The following is a 17,975-nucleotide window of genomic DNA, read 5'->3' as shown; positions in this document are numbered from 1 at the left end:
TATAACTGCAGTATGGTGTTGTATTTGTACGTGTAATTGTATATGGTACAATATACTATATACAGTGTGCACTAATAAATACTAGACTTTTATAACTAACCAGTCCTTAGGTCTTACCTGCTCATTTTAAAGCTCTTAAATCGTATTTATGATGAAATTTGGAAGAAATGCCAACCAGAATAATAATTTGTTATCGACATTATCCAAAAATGTATTTGAGGAAAAAAACTGTTGGGGATCAACAGCACAATATCAGTATCTATGAGAAATGTGGACATAACTATGTAGCAATAGTTACTGTGTGGATATAATACTTTCCAAGACATACACACACTCAACTGGCATATTGGCAGATACTGTGCGCCCACTCATGGCACACACAAAAGTGAATGGCAGCAAATGGTCGGTAGTGTTGGTTTTGGCGTTGTATTTGAGAGGAAAAAATCAATGTGAATGCCTTCCGAAAAAGCTTTTACGCTCTCTCGCACGCACACACACACACACACACACACACACACACACACACACACACACACACACACACACACACACACACACACACACACACACACACACACACACACACACACACACACACACACACACACACACACACACACACACACACACACACACAATGATTTTCACAAGTAATATAGAAGATGAGATGGCCTAGTGGGCAATACGCCTTCCCAGCTCTGCTGTGGAAGTACACAGCAGACGTTTTAAAGCCTCATCATACAGCAGAAATCACATGACAGACACACCGATAGGCACTAGTCACAAAGACGGACAGCTTCTGATAGGATCCAGTATGAAAGCTTTGCTGTACACACACCAATCATAGTGAGAGATAATGATCTGTACACTTCAAAGAGACACTGTGATGAGAGCGAAAAGAAGTAAGGCAGGGGGAAGTATGAAGTTTGGCACAAAATTGCAAAAAGGGAAGCACAAAGCTGTACTTCTCAGTGATAACAATTCTATAGGCTGTGAGTAGAAGCTAGGCTGTGTATCATTTAGGTTTTATAGATTCAGACCCGACTCATCAGATAAGTTTTTGTTGAATCGGATTGCATCTCTATATCCTTTGTTGGAATCCCAAGGCCAGACAAGCGGAATTTCTGATCCTTTTTTATGAAGGACAAGGTATTTTAAGATTATTTTTGGTTACGAGAAAAACACCCTACTGCATATGCTATGCACTACTTGCATATGCTATGCAGTAGTTAAGCATAACCAATCTTAAATTATCACCACTACAAATGGTGAAAATTGCTTCATTATAGTAGATGGACTTTTTTTTCCCTTTTAATTAGTCTCAGTGATAAAAGTTATAACAGAATGTTGATACCAATTTCTGTGAATTCCATGATCATAGATCCCTGATTCAATACCACGTTCAAAAAACGAATTCTATGTACTTCAATACTCCTTGTATCTGTTTGTCTCTATCACCAACAAATTTAGAGTCCAATCAACATTCATTTTTCTTATCTCTCTTTTATAAACTCTATTATCACCGTGACTAAAGGATCATTTTCACTGAATTAAGCTTATAAACATCCTAATGTAACTTAATGAAACCTCCATAACGTTAGTTTTAGCTCTTTCACTTAGCCCAGCATGACTGTGCTGCCCATCGGCCGCTAACAATTAACAACTACTGCTAACTAGCTTTCATTGTGCATATTACAACTTGGATATAAAGTTTGCAATGAAGCATTCTCAGGGAAAAACACAACCGACAGAAGCTCAGATGCTTCTAACTTGCTCCAGAAATTAAATACGCTAGATTGAAAAGCATGTTTCTTATGAGTCCTTAGCTTCTCATAAGTTTCAATTCAGAGTCTTCAACTTTTTACTACCCACTCCTGCAGACACTGGTGGCTGTATGGCAGCTTTTTGCTCAGGTCTCTATGGCAGATAAACCCATGAATAGACTACAGCACAAAATGGCAGCCGCAGCTGTAGGCTCTTGCATGCTTGTGTACCGAGGCAGCTGAGGTGCAACTGGCATCTCAGTGTCGTTATCAAAGGAGACAGGCAGAGGAGCTGTTCTCCCCAGGGGCATCCCTGAACATCTCGCAGGCATTCTTCACTTTTTCTCTTTCTCACTTCTTTGGGGCTCTCTTTTTTCTCATAACCAGTCCTCTCTCCATCTTTGTTCTCAGGGGAATCTGCTGTTCCCCGCAGGCTTGTTTGTGCCTCTGATGACATCCATCTTATCAGGAGGGGGTTTCATTGTTCTATTTCTCACCATCTCCACCTCGCGTGTAACTTTACGCTCTCCCGTGTGCCTTCGCATATTAAAGAGAGAGTGGGTGCATGTGTGTTCGGAATGAACATGGTACAGTGAAAGTGAAGCAATAAGTTGTGTAGCCAGGAAATGATTGAGAGAGCTGTTTCTGTCAGGCCTGTTCATGTTCAAAGGGTTAATAGGAAGAAGGGGCGTTGTTCCCTCTGGGCACAGCACCAGTGGCTTCTACCTGGGGTTAAACGGATAGCGCAACGATTTATGTGACTGACAGCGGAGGAGTGGGAACATTTAGTTCCTTGTGGCTTGTCTGTCCCTGGGGCTTTTTATACACCCACTGCCGCAAGCATTTCTGTCAGTAGTTCCTAAATCCCTGTGGAGCGTGCGTTTGCATGTGCATTTCTTTAATAAAGTCATTCAAGTTTCAAAGTTGTTGCCTGGTTAACTTTTCAAGCGATTTTTCTTCTTGTTATTATCTGTCAAAAGTTTTGATTGATGCAAAGTGCTTATACTGTTTGTAGCGGCAAACACACCCTATGAGTTATGCCGCTGAGAGGCTAAAAGTTGCTCTTTGCTGTGACACGCTCCATAGAAGAGTCCATGGTCAGTTTGACTACATCGTGTTTAACAAACAAACAAATCAAACAATATCTTACTCCGGACCACACAGTCATCCACAAAACCGGCATCCAACAGGTGACCTAAATACCAATAAACCACACCCATGTTACAATTGCCGAAAGTTCTTGTGCAGTACCGTATGTTACTGGGTTCACAATAGGAATTTTTTCAAGATTTCTTCAAAGTAGATTGAATAGAAATTATGTAAGAAAAGGAACCTTTATTTCTCTAACAACAATATAGAAATATGGGATGGGGTAGACAGAGAGAGCAAAATAATGCATATATTCATTTGAAAGTAACAAAAAGACTTAACTTTATTATAAACAGAAGCCCAAATCAATCAATCTTCGACACCTTTTTCCTGTTCTGACTCAGGGAAGGCAAAAAAGTGCGACACCCTTGATTTGAAACAGTATGGTGCATCCTCTATATCCAAATCTTAACTGGCATGTATTCACATTTTGGTACAGCGAGTGATGTGGGTTACATAGGATGTCGAACAAGCTAAGTCAAGAGAAGACAGTGCCCTGTGCTATTTTAAAACAGTATCATGATTTATTTTTCCTGTCATGGATTTGAATCTTTAGATATTTGCATTAAGATTTAACCGCCTCAGGATGTATCGTTTCATGCCTATAATGTACCATTGCATTTACTGTAGTTCCTCGCTAGAGTGCAATCCGATTTTCAAATATCCTGCTGATAGACTTCAATCTGATGCCACAATCCTTTTCTACACACTTTCAACTTCCATTTGTGTGTGAAAACTACTGCAATATCTTCCCAGATGGGAACCTAAAAGCAATGCAGTTCTTGTTCTGCCTGGATTATATCAAATAATTACAAACCTGTTCTGGGCAGCTCTTTGATGTAAGAAGAAAGCAGGACATTGAAGAATAACATTTAGCTCTTAAAAACGTCCTTGATTCTGGATCAAACGAGAGACTTAAACTCATGTAATAGTATACTACAACATAATGGTAATGGAAATACACTTGAGAAACAATTTCATAGCTTTGAAGCCTCCCATAAAGGCCTTCAAAAACAGCATTTATAATATTGTTGTACAGAAAGGGTTTTTTGTTTTGACGTGTGAAATGTGGATTGCTGAAATAAATGTTTAAATACTCAGTTTATAATCTCAACATCTTCATTTCTCCATTCCCCAGGTGGTTATATGTGCATGCATGTGATTGCATCCTAATCTAATGATGCTGTATATAAAAACAGCTTCCCCACCCAGGTCTCACTATCTGGCAGCAAGTCTTGCTGTTTTAATCTGTGGCTATCAGCCTGCCCCAGCAGTGGAGCGCTATCTGGCAACCTGTCCTCGCTCACGACTAAATCTAATCTGCCATATCAGCATCCAAGCGCCTGGACGCCTCAACCTCGAATACATAAATGTACACACAATTATTACGCTCGGCTCCAAATAACCAAAGTAGGAGCATATGGTAGAAGAGCAGCAGGAGGAAAGGGAGAGTGATACAGTGTTATCCCGGATCATACCTCAAAGGCGAGGTATGTAGCCACAGACAGGAATTATCTGAGGTTATTATCATTCATATCAGTAGAGGAAGAAATAAGATGTGAGGTGTTTAGAAGGAACGAGTCTAGGTGTAACACACACAGTTGGATTTTTTGTCTGTGACAAGGTCACATTTCCATCTCAACTACAATATTATATGTTGCAGGGACTTGATCCACCTAGGTACATCTGTGTGAATGTGTGTGTGTGTAACGGAAAGGAGCGTCTCACTGATCAAATGATTAAATGTGTCAATGGTTGGTGGGTGGGCGAGAGAAAGACCAGAACAGAGTGTGAACAAGCAAGCGGGACAAAGAGTCTCTCGCTGTATGACATATTCAAAAGGGCCCGATCAACATAATCCTGCTGTGCAACAAATACCAGGATCGAATAAAGCTTACAAAGGAAGGATGATATATTCCTGCACACACATGCCTTCAAAGTCAGATGAGAGGATGTGTGGTCCTATAAGAGGATGCTTTTATGGGAAAAGACAAAATAAGGACCTATTGTATGTCAAAATAACAGCTCCTACCTGTTGACTCTGAGGCTTACAAATATGTCAAATCTGGCATCCCACACTCCCACCATGGGACAGCGACTAGGGCCAACTTGCTTAAACTGCTCCTGACAGCTGCTCACTGACTGATTCTGCAAACTCTTCAGGCCCAGTGTGCTTTAGCCGACAGGCATTGGCATTGGATGATCACGACCCATCCGTCAAGACAGACAGACTCTGCCTGAACCTCTAACAAAAAAAAACACAGGCGACACACACTCGAAACAAACACACACACAGATTGGCTGACACAGGCCAGCTGCAGGTGTTCGGCCGAGGGGGTATGAAGAAAGCTATATCTGCCCCGACAGAATTGCAAGGAAAGCAAATGCAAGCGACCATAAACTCAAATCTCTACAGCTTCTATACTTCTGACATAGTGCAAAGCAAACGTGTTGAGAGAGGTAATCTTAAAAAGTGTAGGCTATTCTGGGTTTGGAGAATGCAGTGCTGGAGAAAATGTTCAGAGCCATTACTTAAATAGCAGTAGTGCAATAAAAAAAGTCCTTCAATAAAATGATCACTGAAGTAAATGTAATTACTATTATTTAAATCTACAACTGAAAGGAAAAGTGGCATTTTGATGTTGTAGTCGATGGAGATGGTGCACATTTGACCTACTTTTTACACAGTACTATGGCCACAGCCACACAGGGTGTTCCATTACACTGCAGCCCCCCCTCCACTAGTTTTACCTCATTTCAGTTGCAGTTAACCACACCAACAATTATCGCCACACATTTGATTGAAATGGTAAACCTTTTATTTCAGCCGTGGCCGAGGCAAAGCAGCGGGTGTGGGAGAAGTTCGGAGAAGCCATGGAGAAGGACTTTCGGTCGGCACCAAAGTTGTTCTGGAAAACCGTCCGACACCTCAGGAGGGGGAAGCAGGGAACCATCCAAGCTGTGTACAGCAAGGATGGGACGCTGTTGACCTCAACTGATAGTGTGTTAGGGCGGTGGAAGGAACACTTTGAGGAACTCCTGAATCCAACAACTCCGCACTCTATTTTAGAGGCGGAGCTGGAGTATGAAGGGGGATCAATTCCAATCACACGGGGGGAAGTCACTGAGGTAGTTAAACAGCTCCACAGTGGCAAAGCCCCGGGGTTGGATGAGATCCGCCCAGAAATGCTGAAGGCTCTGGGTGTTGAGGGACTGTCATGGTTGACACGTCTCATCAACATTGCGTGGAAGTCGGAAACAGTACCGAAGGAGTGGCAGACCGGGGTGGTGGTTCCTCTTTTTTAAAAAGGGGGATCAGAGGGTGTGTGCCAATTACAGAGGCATCACATTAGTCAGCCTCCCCGGGAAAGTTGACTCCAAGGTGCTGGAAAGGAGGGTCCGGCCGATTGTCGAACCTCAGATTGAAAAGGAACAATGCGGTTTTCGTCCTGGTCGTGGAACGATGGACCAGCTTTTCACTCTCGCAAGGATCCTGGAGGGGGCCTGGGAGTACGCTCATCCGGTCTACATGTGCTTTGTGGATTTGGAGAAGGCGTATGACCGGGTTCCCAGGGAGATACTGTGGGAGGTGCTACGGGAGTATGGGGTGAGGGGGTCTCTACTCAGGGCCATCCAATCTCTGTACTCTCAAAGCGAGTCGGACAGCACGTCGGACCGATTTCCGGTGAGGGTTGGCCTCCGCCAGGGCTGCGCTTTGTCACCAATCCTGGTTGTGATATTCATGGACAGGATTTCGAGGTGTAGTCGTGGGGGAGGGGGTCTGCAGTTCGGTGGGCTAAGGATTGCACCACTGCTTTTTGCAGATGATGTGGTTCTAATGGCTTCATCGTTCTGTGACCTTCAGCACTCACTGGATCGGTTCGCGGCCGAGTGTGAAGCGGCTGGGATGAGGATCAGCACCTCCAAATCTGAGGCCATGGTTCTCAGCAGGAAACCGATGGACTGTCCACTCCAGGTAGGGAATGAAGCCTTACCCCAAGTGAAGGAGTTCAAGTATCTCGGGGTCTTGTTCTCGAGTGAGGGAACAATGGAGCGTGAGATGGGCCGGAGAATCGGAGCAGCGGGAGCGGAACTGCAGTCGCTTTACCGCACCGTTGTGACGAAAAGAGAGCTGAGCCAGAAGGCAAAGCTCTCTGTCTACCGGGCCATCTTCGTTCCTACCCTCACCTATGGTCATGAAGGATGGGTCATGACCGAAAGAACGAGATCGCGGATACAAGCGGCCGAAATGGGATTTCTCCACAGGGTGGCTGGCATCTCCCTTAGGGATAAGGTGAGAAGTTCAGTCATCCGGGAGGGACTCGGAGTAGAACCGCTGCTCCTTCGCGTTGAAAGGAGCCAGTTGAGGTGGTTGAGGCACCTAGTGAGGATGCCACCTGGGCGACTCCCTAGGGAGGTGTTCCAGGCACGTCCAGCTGGGAAGAGACCGAGGGGTAGACCTAGGACCAGGTGGAGGGATTATATCTCTTCGCTGGCCTGGGAGCGCCTTGGAATCCCCCAGTCAGAGCTGGTTGATGTGGCCAGGGAAAGGAAAGTTTGGGGCTCTCTGCTGGAGCTGTTACCTCCACGACCCTGATGGAAAAGCGGGAGAAGATGGATGGATGGATGGAACTTTTAGTTGCTTGTAACCTGACATTATTTTGTTTATTTCCCCACATATTAGCACAGCTAACACAAGTATTTGTTTGTGTTGTTAACTTTGTTTGTTAGCCGTGGTCGTTAGGGGAGGCTACTTCAGCAAAAGGTGTGGCTGAGGGCTGATGACTCAAAAATACTGCAAGCAGCTGATTGGGACAAACTGGGACAAACCACATGTCATAGTTCCATGTCAAAGGGGGGGATTTGGGTTTTGTCTGTCTCCTCTTTTCTCATCTTTTAATTGTAATTATCCCCCCTTTTCCATTTGGTTTGGATGAGCCACTATAATGCATTGTGTGTCATTTTTGCAGGTCGGTTAGTTCAGTAAACACTTGTTTAGCTGCTATTAAATGTATTAGAGTTGTTTTCTGTTGACCTCTTTCATAGGCCTAGTTATTAAATATTCTTGGTTTATAATATTTATTTTTGAAAAATTAAAAGGAAAAACAGTTTGTACAACAACTGCTGTGTGCTGTTGCCTTATTACTTGGTCCCTAACATATAGTTTGACAGTTTAATATATAACGACACATTTTATTTCCTAAGCATTTTATATAATTTCCACGTCAAATTTTCATTTATAGAGTTAAATTATAAAGAAAGCTGTCATATAGAACAAAACAACAAAAATAAGTCATTGCCACTGTTATTGTTTTGACCTTGAAGCGGTTTGTAGCAGCATGACATGGAAATACATGGACAATTGAGAACAATTATCTTACATTTTTACTACAGTACAGTACTCAATTCATGCTACTCAAGTAGCAAAACTCATTTTTTTTGTCATCGGTTCTATTTCAAACTACTGAAAAACGCCGGAGTGATTTATTGATCGGCCTCTTTCTGTAAGTGCCAAAACAAAAACGCAGTGTGTTTTGATCTTTTTTTGAAATGCATATAAAAACTTTTATGAATGTCGAAAACGGTATAAATAAAAACACAATGAATGACAAAGAGGTGTGTCTGTTTGTGCGTGATGTTAGTGTGATGAGCTGAACTGTCTTTCACCCACTCAGAGGAGTCCTCTGTCATTCAGAAAGACAGCTGCATGTCTACACAACTTTCTCTCTCCGTTAAAAACAGCAGGACGCCGCCACGCTCCCCTCCCCTCCAGCAACACACCGCACAAAAAAAGAAAGATGGCACACATAAACACTGCCAAGCTCTTTCAACAGAGGCACAATAAAGATCTCAGAGGGTATTATACGAGGAAAATGACAGATGAGATTTTTTTAAAAAGTTTTCTTTCTAGTCTCTTTGTGACGATAAGAGTTTGTGTGTTCTTCCCCTTCTGGGTTCCGCAAAAGAAAAGCATCAAAGACAGCCCTCGAGCCTTGTATAGTACTCTGATTATGAGGATAAGATGTTGAGTGTGTGTTTGTGTCACCAACTACCTTCGAGCTTTGTTTTTTGTTCCGGAGTGAACGCCACAATTCCCCGAACAACAAGTAAGAGCCTGTAAATCCACATACAGAGCACACATACTAAAGACCCTGAGAGTGCCTCTTCATAGACTCCAATTATAAGCCAAGAGGTAGGCAATTAAAATTCCCATCACAGGGTGAAAAAGCATCTTAAGTGGCTGGGCTATAGTCCTGAAAAGTAGCTTGATGACTCTATTCATTTGGTGCCTGCTGAAGCTTCACCTTCCCATCACTTCTAATTAAGGAGGCAAAGAGGATCCAAACGCCTCAATGCAGAGCGCTGGTGGCGGGGGACGAGGGGAGAGAAGGTGGAGCGGTGATGGGGAAATAAAGAGGGTATTGGAAACGAAATGACAAAGGAGTAAAGTTTTGTACGGTGACAGTTGAGGAGCACTCATTCAGAGGAAGGGAAGGGAAAACATTACCTGACACTTTTCCCGTCACGATGCAGGGGGAAGTGCAGTCCCAAATTAATTCAGACTCATATTTATAAATATGCAAACAGTCAAACTGAAATGGTAATCAGAAGTCAATCAGAGTTCTGAGACAAATCATGAAGTGACACGAAGGAAGTGAGAGACAAATCTAACCGTCTTATTATTCAAACATCTATAAATGAATGTTCTCTATTCATTTGACCCTACAGATTTTTTTTGTAGGTCTTAATCTATCAAAGCACTGTTATATAGATGGGTAAAATGTTGACCCTTTATTTTAGGTTTTCCAATTTAATATATGTTATATTTGTACTCCACTACAATTTAAAGCCACATTTTGTATTTTTACTAAAATTAATTTCTAATGGTTTCAAATCTTTATTCCATTCATCATAGCAGTGTCTCTTATCATTGTTTCTAAAGCACACCTCTGCAGTATCCGCCCCCAAAAAAAGAAATTGAGAAATGTGTCACTTTTGCAACATATTATTATAGCAAAAATAAATAAAAAATATGCCAACCTTACTCAACATGAGACCTTTTATTGTTGTTTTATTATATTTTTGCTAGTACATTTAGCTGTACTGGAATAATTAGTTTAACATTTTGCTTTAAAACTTTTACCTAAGCAACTGATCTGAAAACATCTTTCTTTTTTATTCTACCACATTGCCTCCAATGTCTGCCTCCCTCAACTTTACATCTTTATTCCTGTGTATTTTAATGGAATATATACTGTGCATCTCATTTCTTGTTCGCTTGCTCCTATACGTCTCTGAATCTTTATGTTCCTTTTATATTTCCTCGCTTTTATCTCAAGGCCTTACGGCCCTCGTCTCATCGCCTGACTCCTGTACCCACGCACAAGAACTCGTAGATGTACTCTGTATTTGTTGATAGCACCATATTTAAATATATACAGTAGCTCTATAGTTTAGCAAAAGAAATTCAGTTTGCACACCATTTTTGAAGAAAAATACAAAATCTCTTTTGCTTTTTCTCTGCACTGCATGCCTCCTTCCCCCTGCACCCAAAAGGCATTCTACTCACAATGCTAGCGCTCACCTCTCCCCCTCCCATCACTTTTATATATTCATCCCTTTTCCTCTCCTCCTTTTATGCATCCACCTCTCATGTAGCACCGCAGGGACCAGGCATCTAAAGCCCAGCCAGTAATCCTCTCAGGATATTGAAATGCCAATCCTTCCTCCTCCCTGACCCGCACCTCCACCCCATCTCCGCAGCCTTCCTGCATCCCTCTCTTCTCCCCTGCCTCAGCTAAAGCGCTTTGGATGTACCACTGGGGGCCAAGACATTCAACCCAAGGGTGTTATGACCAGACAGACACAGACACAGACACAGACACACACACACACACACACACAAGATGTCATTATGGCATCCTTTCTGGGCCATCCACAAATCAAGCATGAAGCAATGCACAGAGCGTACAGCATGCAAGCATTGTAGAGCACATACATGAAAATGTCGTCACACATGTATGGCATGGCACACACACACACACACACACACACACACACACACACACACACACACACACACACACACACACACACACACACACACACACACACACACACACACACACACACACACACACACACACACACACACACACACACACACACACACACACACACACACACACACACACACACACACAGTATGTGCATCCCTAATCCACATAAGGGGCCCCATGAGCCCAGGGCAAAACTGATCCCCTATTTACCCAGCCCATGCCCCATCTCCTCACGCAACTGCAGCCGTGTTTCTATCCCCCTCTCTCCTCTTCCCTTTTATGCATCAACCCATCCTTGACACACCATGCAAAAACTCCCCCCTTCCCCTTGGTGGCCTGGGGAGTCCTGATAAACCCCATCTGTCTGGAAGAAATCCACTCCTCCACCGTGCATGTGCAGGCATTAAGTTCCAAGAGATGAATTCAATTTGTATTTGGGTTTAATGGAGGGCTTTAATGTCACTAGATTTAATATAGTATTAATCCTCTAAGAAAGAAAATCTAAGTATATGCATGGATGTAAAAGGAGTCCCTTAGTGTCTATCTGTGTGGTAGTTTCCATTTTATTTCTTGGACGTAATGTAGCACCCGTTAGCACCTTACCTCCCCTACTCAGATGGTGCCCTTTAATCCTCAGGCTTTCTTGGCCCCTCAGCTGCCAGCTTAACCACACCAGCCGCTGCTAACAAGCTTACCATGCCCAGAAAAAAAATAAAAAATGGTACAGTAATAGAAGAAAGGGAAAGATTTGAGGAGAAGATAGATAGAAGCACAGGGGTAAGGGCAGCTGTGATTATGTTGGTACAAGCAGACAGGCAAAAGAGAAAGGGAACATGGTGGAATGAGTGGTTGTGGATTATGTGCAGGAGGAGAAGGAAGAGAAATTACCATCTAAGAATAGTGGGTTTATGGGGAGAGCAGGAATGGATAAGGTGGAGGGAAATGAGGGAGGAAATAGGAGGTAAAAAAAGAAGAGATCCGAGCAAAGAGGGAAGGAGGAGGCAAAAAAAAGAAGAAGCAAGAGGTAATAAAGAGATGATGAGGTGGCGAGAGAAGTGAGAGTGTGTGTGTGTGTGTTAGCTTTGTTCCAAATCCCTGCTGCAGTATTCATAAAGGTCAGTGAGTTTTGATGGTGTAAAACCTTAGTGTGGAAGTGCAACCACATGTACAGACAAAGGGTTGGAGTCTTCTTGAGGATGTTTTTATATTCTGTACTGACATGGCTCCACAGGATTTACAGCGATGGCTCCTGAAAGTAAGCTAACCCACTTTAAAGATCACTCCCATCCGCAACAGTGTTCTATGTTATATATCTATGATACGATAATAACAGGTCAAGCCTGAAACTTTTCTGCATCAAAGCTGCTTGCAACATCAACAAAAACAAAGGAAACAGAATTTTAACAAAACAATACAACTACGTTAAAGACCCTTTAACGTATGTCTGATCTGGGATCAAACTCCATATTTTATTTTAGCGTAAGCGGATGCAAGAAAAAAAAAGAGCTTCAAACTTGATACTTGGGGGACGCTGTATTTCAGATTGAATGGTAACAATTCATATTCACTGTTCAGGCCATGGTTTGGGCCAGAGACAATATTGTCCAGCTAAAACATCTTATTATGGTAGATTTATTTATAGAGTTCCTCATTGGGCCTATCCTGTAGCAAATATAATGCAGATGCAGTGAATTCTTATGGGTTTTAATTTAAGCTAAAAGTGAGCAAACACATTTTGGTTCTGTCCCTTTTTCTCTTGCCGGCCTGGAGAGATATTTCAAATGCTGAAAGAGTTATAAATTGAAAGTGCGTATTGTAAATGAATGCGTATTGAGCACATGTAGTACTTGATAGGTTTAGTTCATTCAAAACAAGTTCATTATTGGTTTCCTGCATGGTTTTTGTTTACCGTTGTAAGGATTTTTTTAAAGATAGGGACACCAGCTTGTATATAATAAGGTTTATTACAACAGCATAGTATCATACACCAACACGGGCGATGCGGTGTCCCCAGAGCCAATTGTGGAAGTCCCCCGAACAGTCTTTGTGCATACACTTTATAGGAGAAATGTGTGTGTGTGTCAAAATGCGATGTTCTATGAGAATGTGTACCCAAATAAGGTGATCTATACGTTCGTGCACGATGACTTGCGCGTACCCTAAATAAGGTGAGATATCGGTTGTCTTTGTCTTACTCATCCCTGGAGGTCTTCTGACATAGTCCAGGGGTGTGTTCTACAACCTCCTGTCGTACCACATCACTCTCTATGACCTCAGGGAGTAAACAACTGTATATGAACTGATTTAATATACCACCTAGGCAATAACTCTGTATGCCCCACTAGGTGACCTAGGGCATCTTTAACGTATTCCAGATGTTGTTTTTCACTCTTGTTCCACCCAACCTTCCTCTGACCTCAGGCAGTATCTGCCCTGGTATATCTCCAGATTTAATACACCACAATAGAAATACTGATGAAGCAAGAAGTATTATACTAACCTAAATGCTTGAGCACACACACATTCATGCATTTCAACCTCACTTGAGCATCTTGATGCAACAGGGATGAGGTAACCTTTAGTTTGCTAGCTGTTGATCTGGAGAATGCTTTTCTGGTCTTGTGTCAAAACCACAGGTCTTTAACAAAATCTGACATGCAAAGGGTGAAGTCAGGGCAGGTAAGACAGGATATGTGTAAAGTAATTCAAAAGCACATTTCAAAATCCAATATCAGCCCTGTCTCTCACCCCCCCACACACACACATACACACACATGCAGCATTAAACACCCCTCACCAAATGTCAGTCTAAATCCTCCCTGACACACAAAGTCTACTGAAACCCCTGCAAACACACTCCTCTAACCCCTTGTCCAATCCCTTTGGATGACAGGGTTAGCGGGACAACTCACACCCCAATACCCCATAATAACCACAAATCAGCACCATGGCAACTGCTGACAAGACAGAAAGACAGAGAAGGGGAGATAAAAGGAAGAAAGGTTGAAAGAACTGCGGGGACGGGGAAAGTAATCACCACAGGTTTGTCCTTTTCTGATATAGTGTCCCTAACCTTGGAGCTAGGGGTTTTTACCTATAGCTAAATCCCTTTACACAGCTGGAGCTTGTTAGCCATGTTAGCTTCAGGAGGGCTATCATATATTTCAACTGATATCAGATAAAGGGTCAAGTGTGAGCAGACACAACATATTCTTGTTAACAACTGCACGAAGCATGAGAATAATTTTTGTTTCTCCCTAGTTCTCAAAAAGACTTACACTGTAAAAAAGAAAACTTAAAATTGTTGGCCTGAAAATTGATAGAGTAAGTTAACTCAACTTGAAGTAGTTAACTCAACTATATTTATTAAGTTGCTTGTGTAAAGTTTTTAATTTCCCAAGTTAAGTTGGACATTTAAAATAATGGATTTAAAGTAAGCTTTGACCGGTTTCCTGATACACTTTTGAACTCTGAAATTCTACCACAGTAATTGAATGTACATTTTTCAGTTGGTTGTGAGTTGATTACCAGTTAATATGGCGCAGTGGACACTAAAAACTCTAGTGGAGACAGTCGCCTTTACATTTTGAGTTGTCCTAACTTTTACATTTTTGAACTGCATAAACCACAAACACTAAATTAATTGACAAAAATTCAACTTTTATAAGATGAAAATGATATTCTGTGTCGGTTGGATTTGTAAGAAGGCAAATGTTTGCTAAACGGCTAGCTATAACAACTTAAATTATGTACATTTCCCCACTCTGGGACTAATAACGGGTTTCTGATTATGATTATTGTGTCGTTATTCATTGGTTGTAGGCGCTGTGTTCGTCTTTGTCTTTCTGGCAACCTTATCTTGAAACAACAAGTCACTCATGTTGACAGACCAGAAATAAGATGCAATACAAACACATAAAGCCTTACTCTAGCCTCTCACTCCTCCGGATCTGGATGTCCAGATGTTCCTCTTACATAATATTTACAGTTGGCCAACAAGAGATCTGGGCCATTAAGAAGCACGCGCATTCATTATAAATACCCCCAACAATCTCCTTAAAGCCACCATCTTGACCTCAGTGATGAACCAGAACATCAACAACTCAATGCCTGTTTTTACATGTATTACGCCCTTAAATTAATAAAGTTGGGGTTCATCATAACAATTTGTTTCAGCTAACTAGATTAGAAACTGAAAACCGTACTGCATGCAGCTAGCATCGCAGCACTCACATATGACTAACAGCTTTCCATTCATTATGCAGCTCATTTCTTTAAACCAATTTCCAATCAGTGGCACAAACACTCCTGCCATTCTCACTTTTTCATTGTTTCTCCATCACCTGCTTCCTCGCACATAACTTCCCAGTCCCTCTGCCCTCATATGACATTTAGATCATTATACCATTCCTGTCTTATACCATCTGCATTTGCAAATGAAGGATTTGCAAACAGAATTATGCAAAAAAGTAGAGTGATTGTGAGCCTTCAAGCCAGAGTCTGTTCTTATATTTCCCAGTATGTGGTTGCTCTCTTCACTCTTGAAGTCCTCCAAATAATGCTGTTGCAGAGCAGGGTGACAGGGTTACTTGGCAAAGTGCTTTTCAAGCCTCTGGCTAATGGCCTCCTGAAGGCTTCTGCTGATGAAAATGAGATCACCTCCACCGGGTGAGACTTTTTTGCTCCGTCTGCAATGACTGGCACAGTACGGGGAAGGAGTCTGTGTTGCTAAAAACAAATGAAAACCAGTCTACCAGATGCACATTTGGTTACATAATGCCTTATGTGTTTACAGAACTGTATGTTGATGCATGCATGTGCAGTGTTAACAAAAATTACAAGCGTAATCAAAGGCCACTGAGTGTCTGAGTGTGCATAAATCTATTTATGAACATAGACTTACATAGCACATGCAAGAGTGGCCATGTATCTTCGTCTGTGATTGTGTATGCATGAATTTTGTGCTCGTTTGTAGGAATAGGCAGCCAACCCATGATGAATTAGTAACTATGTCCTCGATTGTTAAGAGAAATGAATATACCTTTATGAAACCTTAACTTTAAGGTGCTTTTTCACAAAGCTAAGGCGATAGATGTATTGTGTGAGGCTGCCTTGTAGTAAATGGATCACAAGAGATTACATTCTGTAAAGAACAAACCCAGAGCGAAGATACTCTTTTCCCCAAAGCCAGGGTTTTAAACATCAGCACAAAGCAAAGGCAAAACACCACTGTTGCATCTTAATCTCCTGAAAAACAAATACTGTCAAATAAGCAAGATCATTGTGGACTTTCTTAAATGTGGCCTTAATAAAAGATATTCAAATTAAGAGACACATGCAGTGCAAGCTCATTTAAAATTCATTTATAGCTGAGCTTCCAAAGTGTTTCCCCTGAAGTACATTCTCTTCATCTTCTTTTTTGGAAATGCAGTGTGACCTCAGTCTTGCTCAGCTGTTTTCCTGACTGTGCAGACATGTCATGTGAGTGAATTTATGTAGCGCATGTGGTTACTCTTAAAGGTCAAAGTGGGACTTACCTGGTAGGCTTGTGGACACGTTGACCTGGGTGTAAAACCGCTTGTTGGGCAGCAGCTCTGACACTCCGTTCAAGGCTTCCACAGTGAAGGTGTAGTTGGTGTTGGGGAGGAGATTGACCAGGGTCACCGTCCTTTCCGTTAGCCCCACCTGCTGAGGGACAAAGCCTACACTCGGCCCACACGGCTCACACTGCCTTCCAACGCATCTCCGGCATCCCACGCTGTAGGTCAGATCCACCCTGCCACCTGTGTCGGATGGTGCGGCCCACTCTAAGATCAGCGTGGACTGCTTCAGGGTGTAGACCAAGTCTCTAGGTGGGGAGGGGGGCCCTGGAGAGTAAGAAAATTGCATTTTGGATCATTGTAACAGTCCTGTAGTCATTTTTTTTTTAACCAAAAAAGACACACAGAGACAGAGAGGGCACTGTATTCTCTCTTTGAAAACATCAATAATTAATCAAACACGTCCTCGCTTCTGAATTTGTTATGCAGCAATTGAAGAGGATTTGACATTTTATTTAATCATGGCATGCCTATTATACGACCCGGAGCGATCAGAGCAGCGGTATTCTGTGCTCTGAAATATTGCCCTCAAAGAATACTTCTTGTTATCGACTTATTGTGATCTCAGAAAATGTAAATGTGGGGAAGGGCATTTATGGAAAAGAGGCTTGATAATAGGATAAATGAAAGCAATAATATGTTTACATGAAACACAGTTACCTGCATGAGAAGAAAATGCTCAAACCTCATTTTGCTGAAGCGTGAACATTTTCACATGACTTATTACGTATTATGATCATCGGCTCAGTTTATACATCATGCGACAATAATCATGTGTTCATCCAGGATATGATATGATATGAAACAATTGGTTTGATAAAAATCATTTGACCTTAATGGGTAACGGCAATTGAACATGTGTAGTTGTTGCTTTGATATTCAATTACTTGGGACATTATTTTTTTTGGGCTGTGAGAATAAAAAGACATAATTTTGGATTTGGATAAAAGAGGGTTTATTGATGATGCAGAAAGAGAAAAACACTTAATAGGACTAGGACACAGTAGATGTGTTTGGATGACCTACTGTGACATTACCTTGTGTGTGAACATGTGCATGGATAACACATTTTCCCATTATGTAGTGATATCGACAGTGCTGCGCGGAACAAATCCTCCACTTACCAGAAGTAAATAAAGGTGAGGTACCATGGAGAAGGTATTTTAACTCTCCTGGAACATCTGTGTGATTTGATGGGAGGGTTGTGATATGTCACATGCATTACGAAAGATAAAACAGAGGACAATAAAAGTGTTTCGCTGGATAGTACCGGAGTTATCAAGGCCAATGAAACCATTTGTGACAAAAAAACGTGTAGTTCTTTTTAATATACAGTCAGTATTAAAAGGTAAGGCTAAACTACTTAATCTCATTACTAAGTCAGTGTCCTGACTGTCCTGTGC

At 42.0% G+C, this 17,975-nt stretch overlaps 1 protein-coding gene across 1 annotated transcript in view; it reads right to left on the bottom strand.

Annotated features, from left to right (window-relative positions):
- Window positions 1-17,975, bottom strand: part of LOC134875047 (ephrin type-A receptor 7-like) — a 157,442-nt gene that overhangs the window by 47,857 nt on the left and 91,610 nt on the right. Inside the window, 1 exon segment of the mRNA XM_063899447.1 lies at window positions 16,510-16,839. Coding sequence (XP_063755517.1) covers window positions 16,510-16,839 — 330 coding nt within the window.

This window comes from Eleginops maclovinus, chromosome 13 (assembly GCF_036324505.1).
Source record: "Eleginops maclovinus isolate JMC-PN-2008 ecotype Puerto Natales chromosome 13, JC_Emac_rtc_rv5, whole genome shotgun sequence".
NCBI classification, from domain to species: domain Eukaryota; kingdom Metazoa; phylum Chordata; class Actinopteri; order Perciformes; family Eleginopidae; genus Eleginops; species Eleginops maclovinus.
This window is presented reverse-complemented; position numbering and strand designations above follow the sequence as displayed.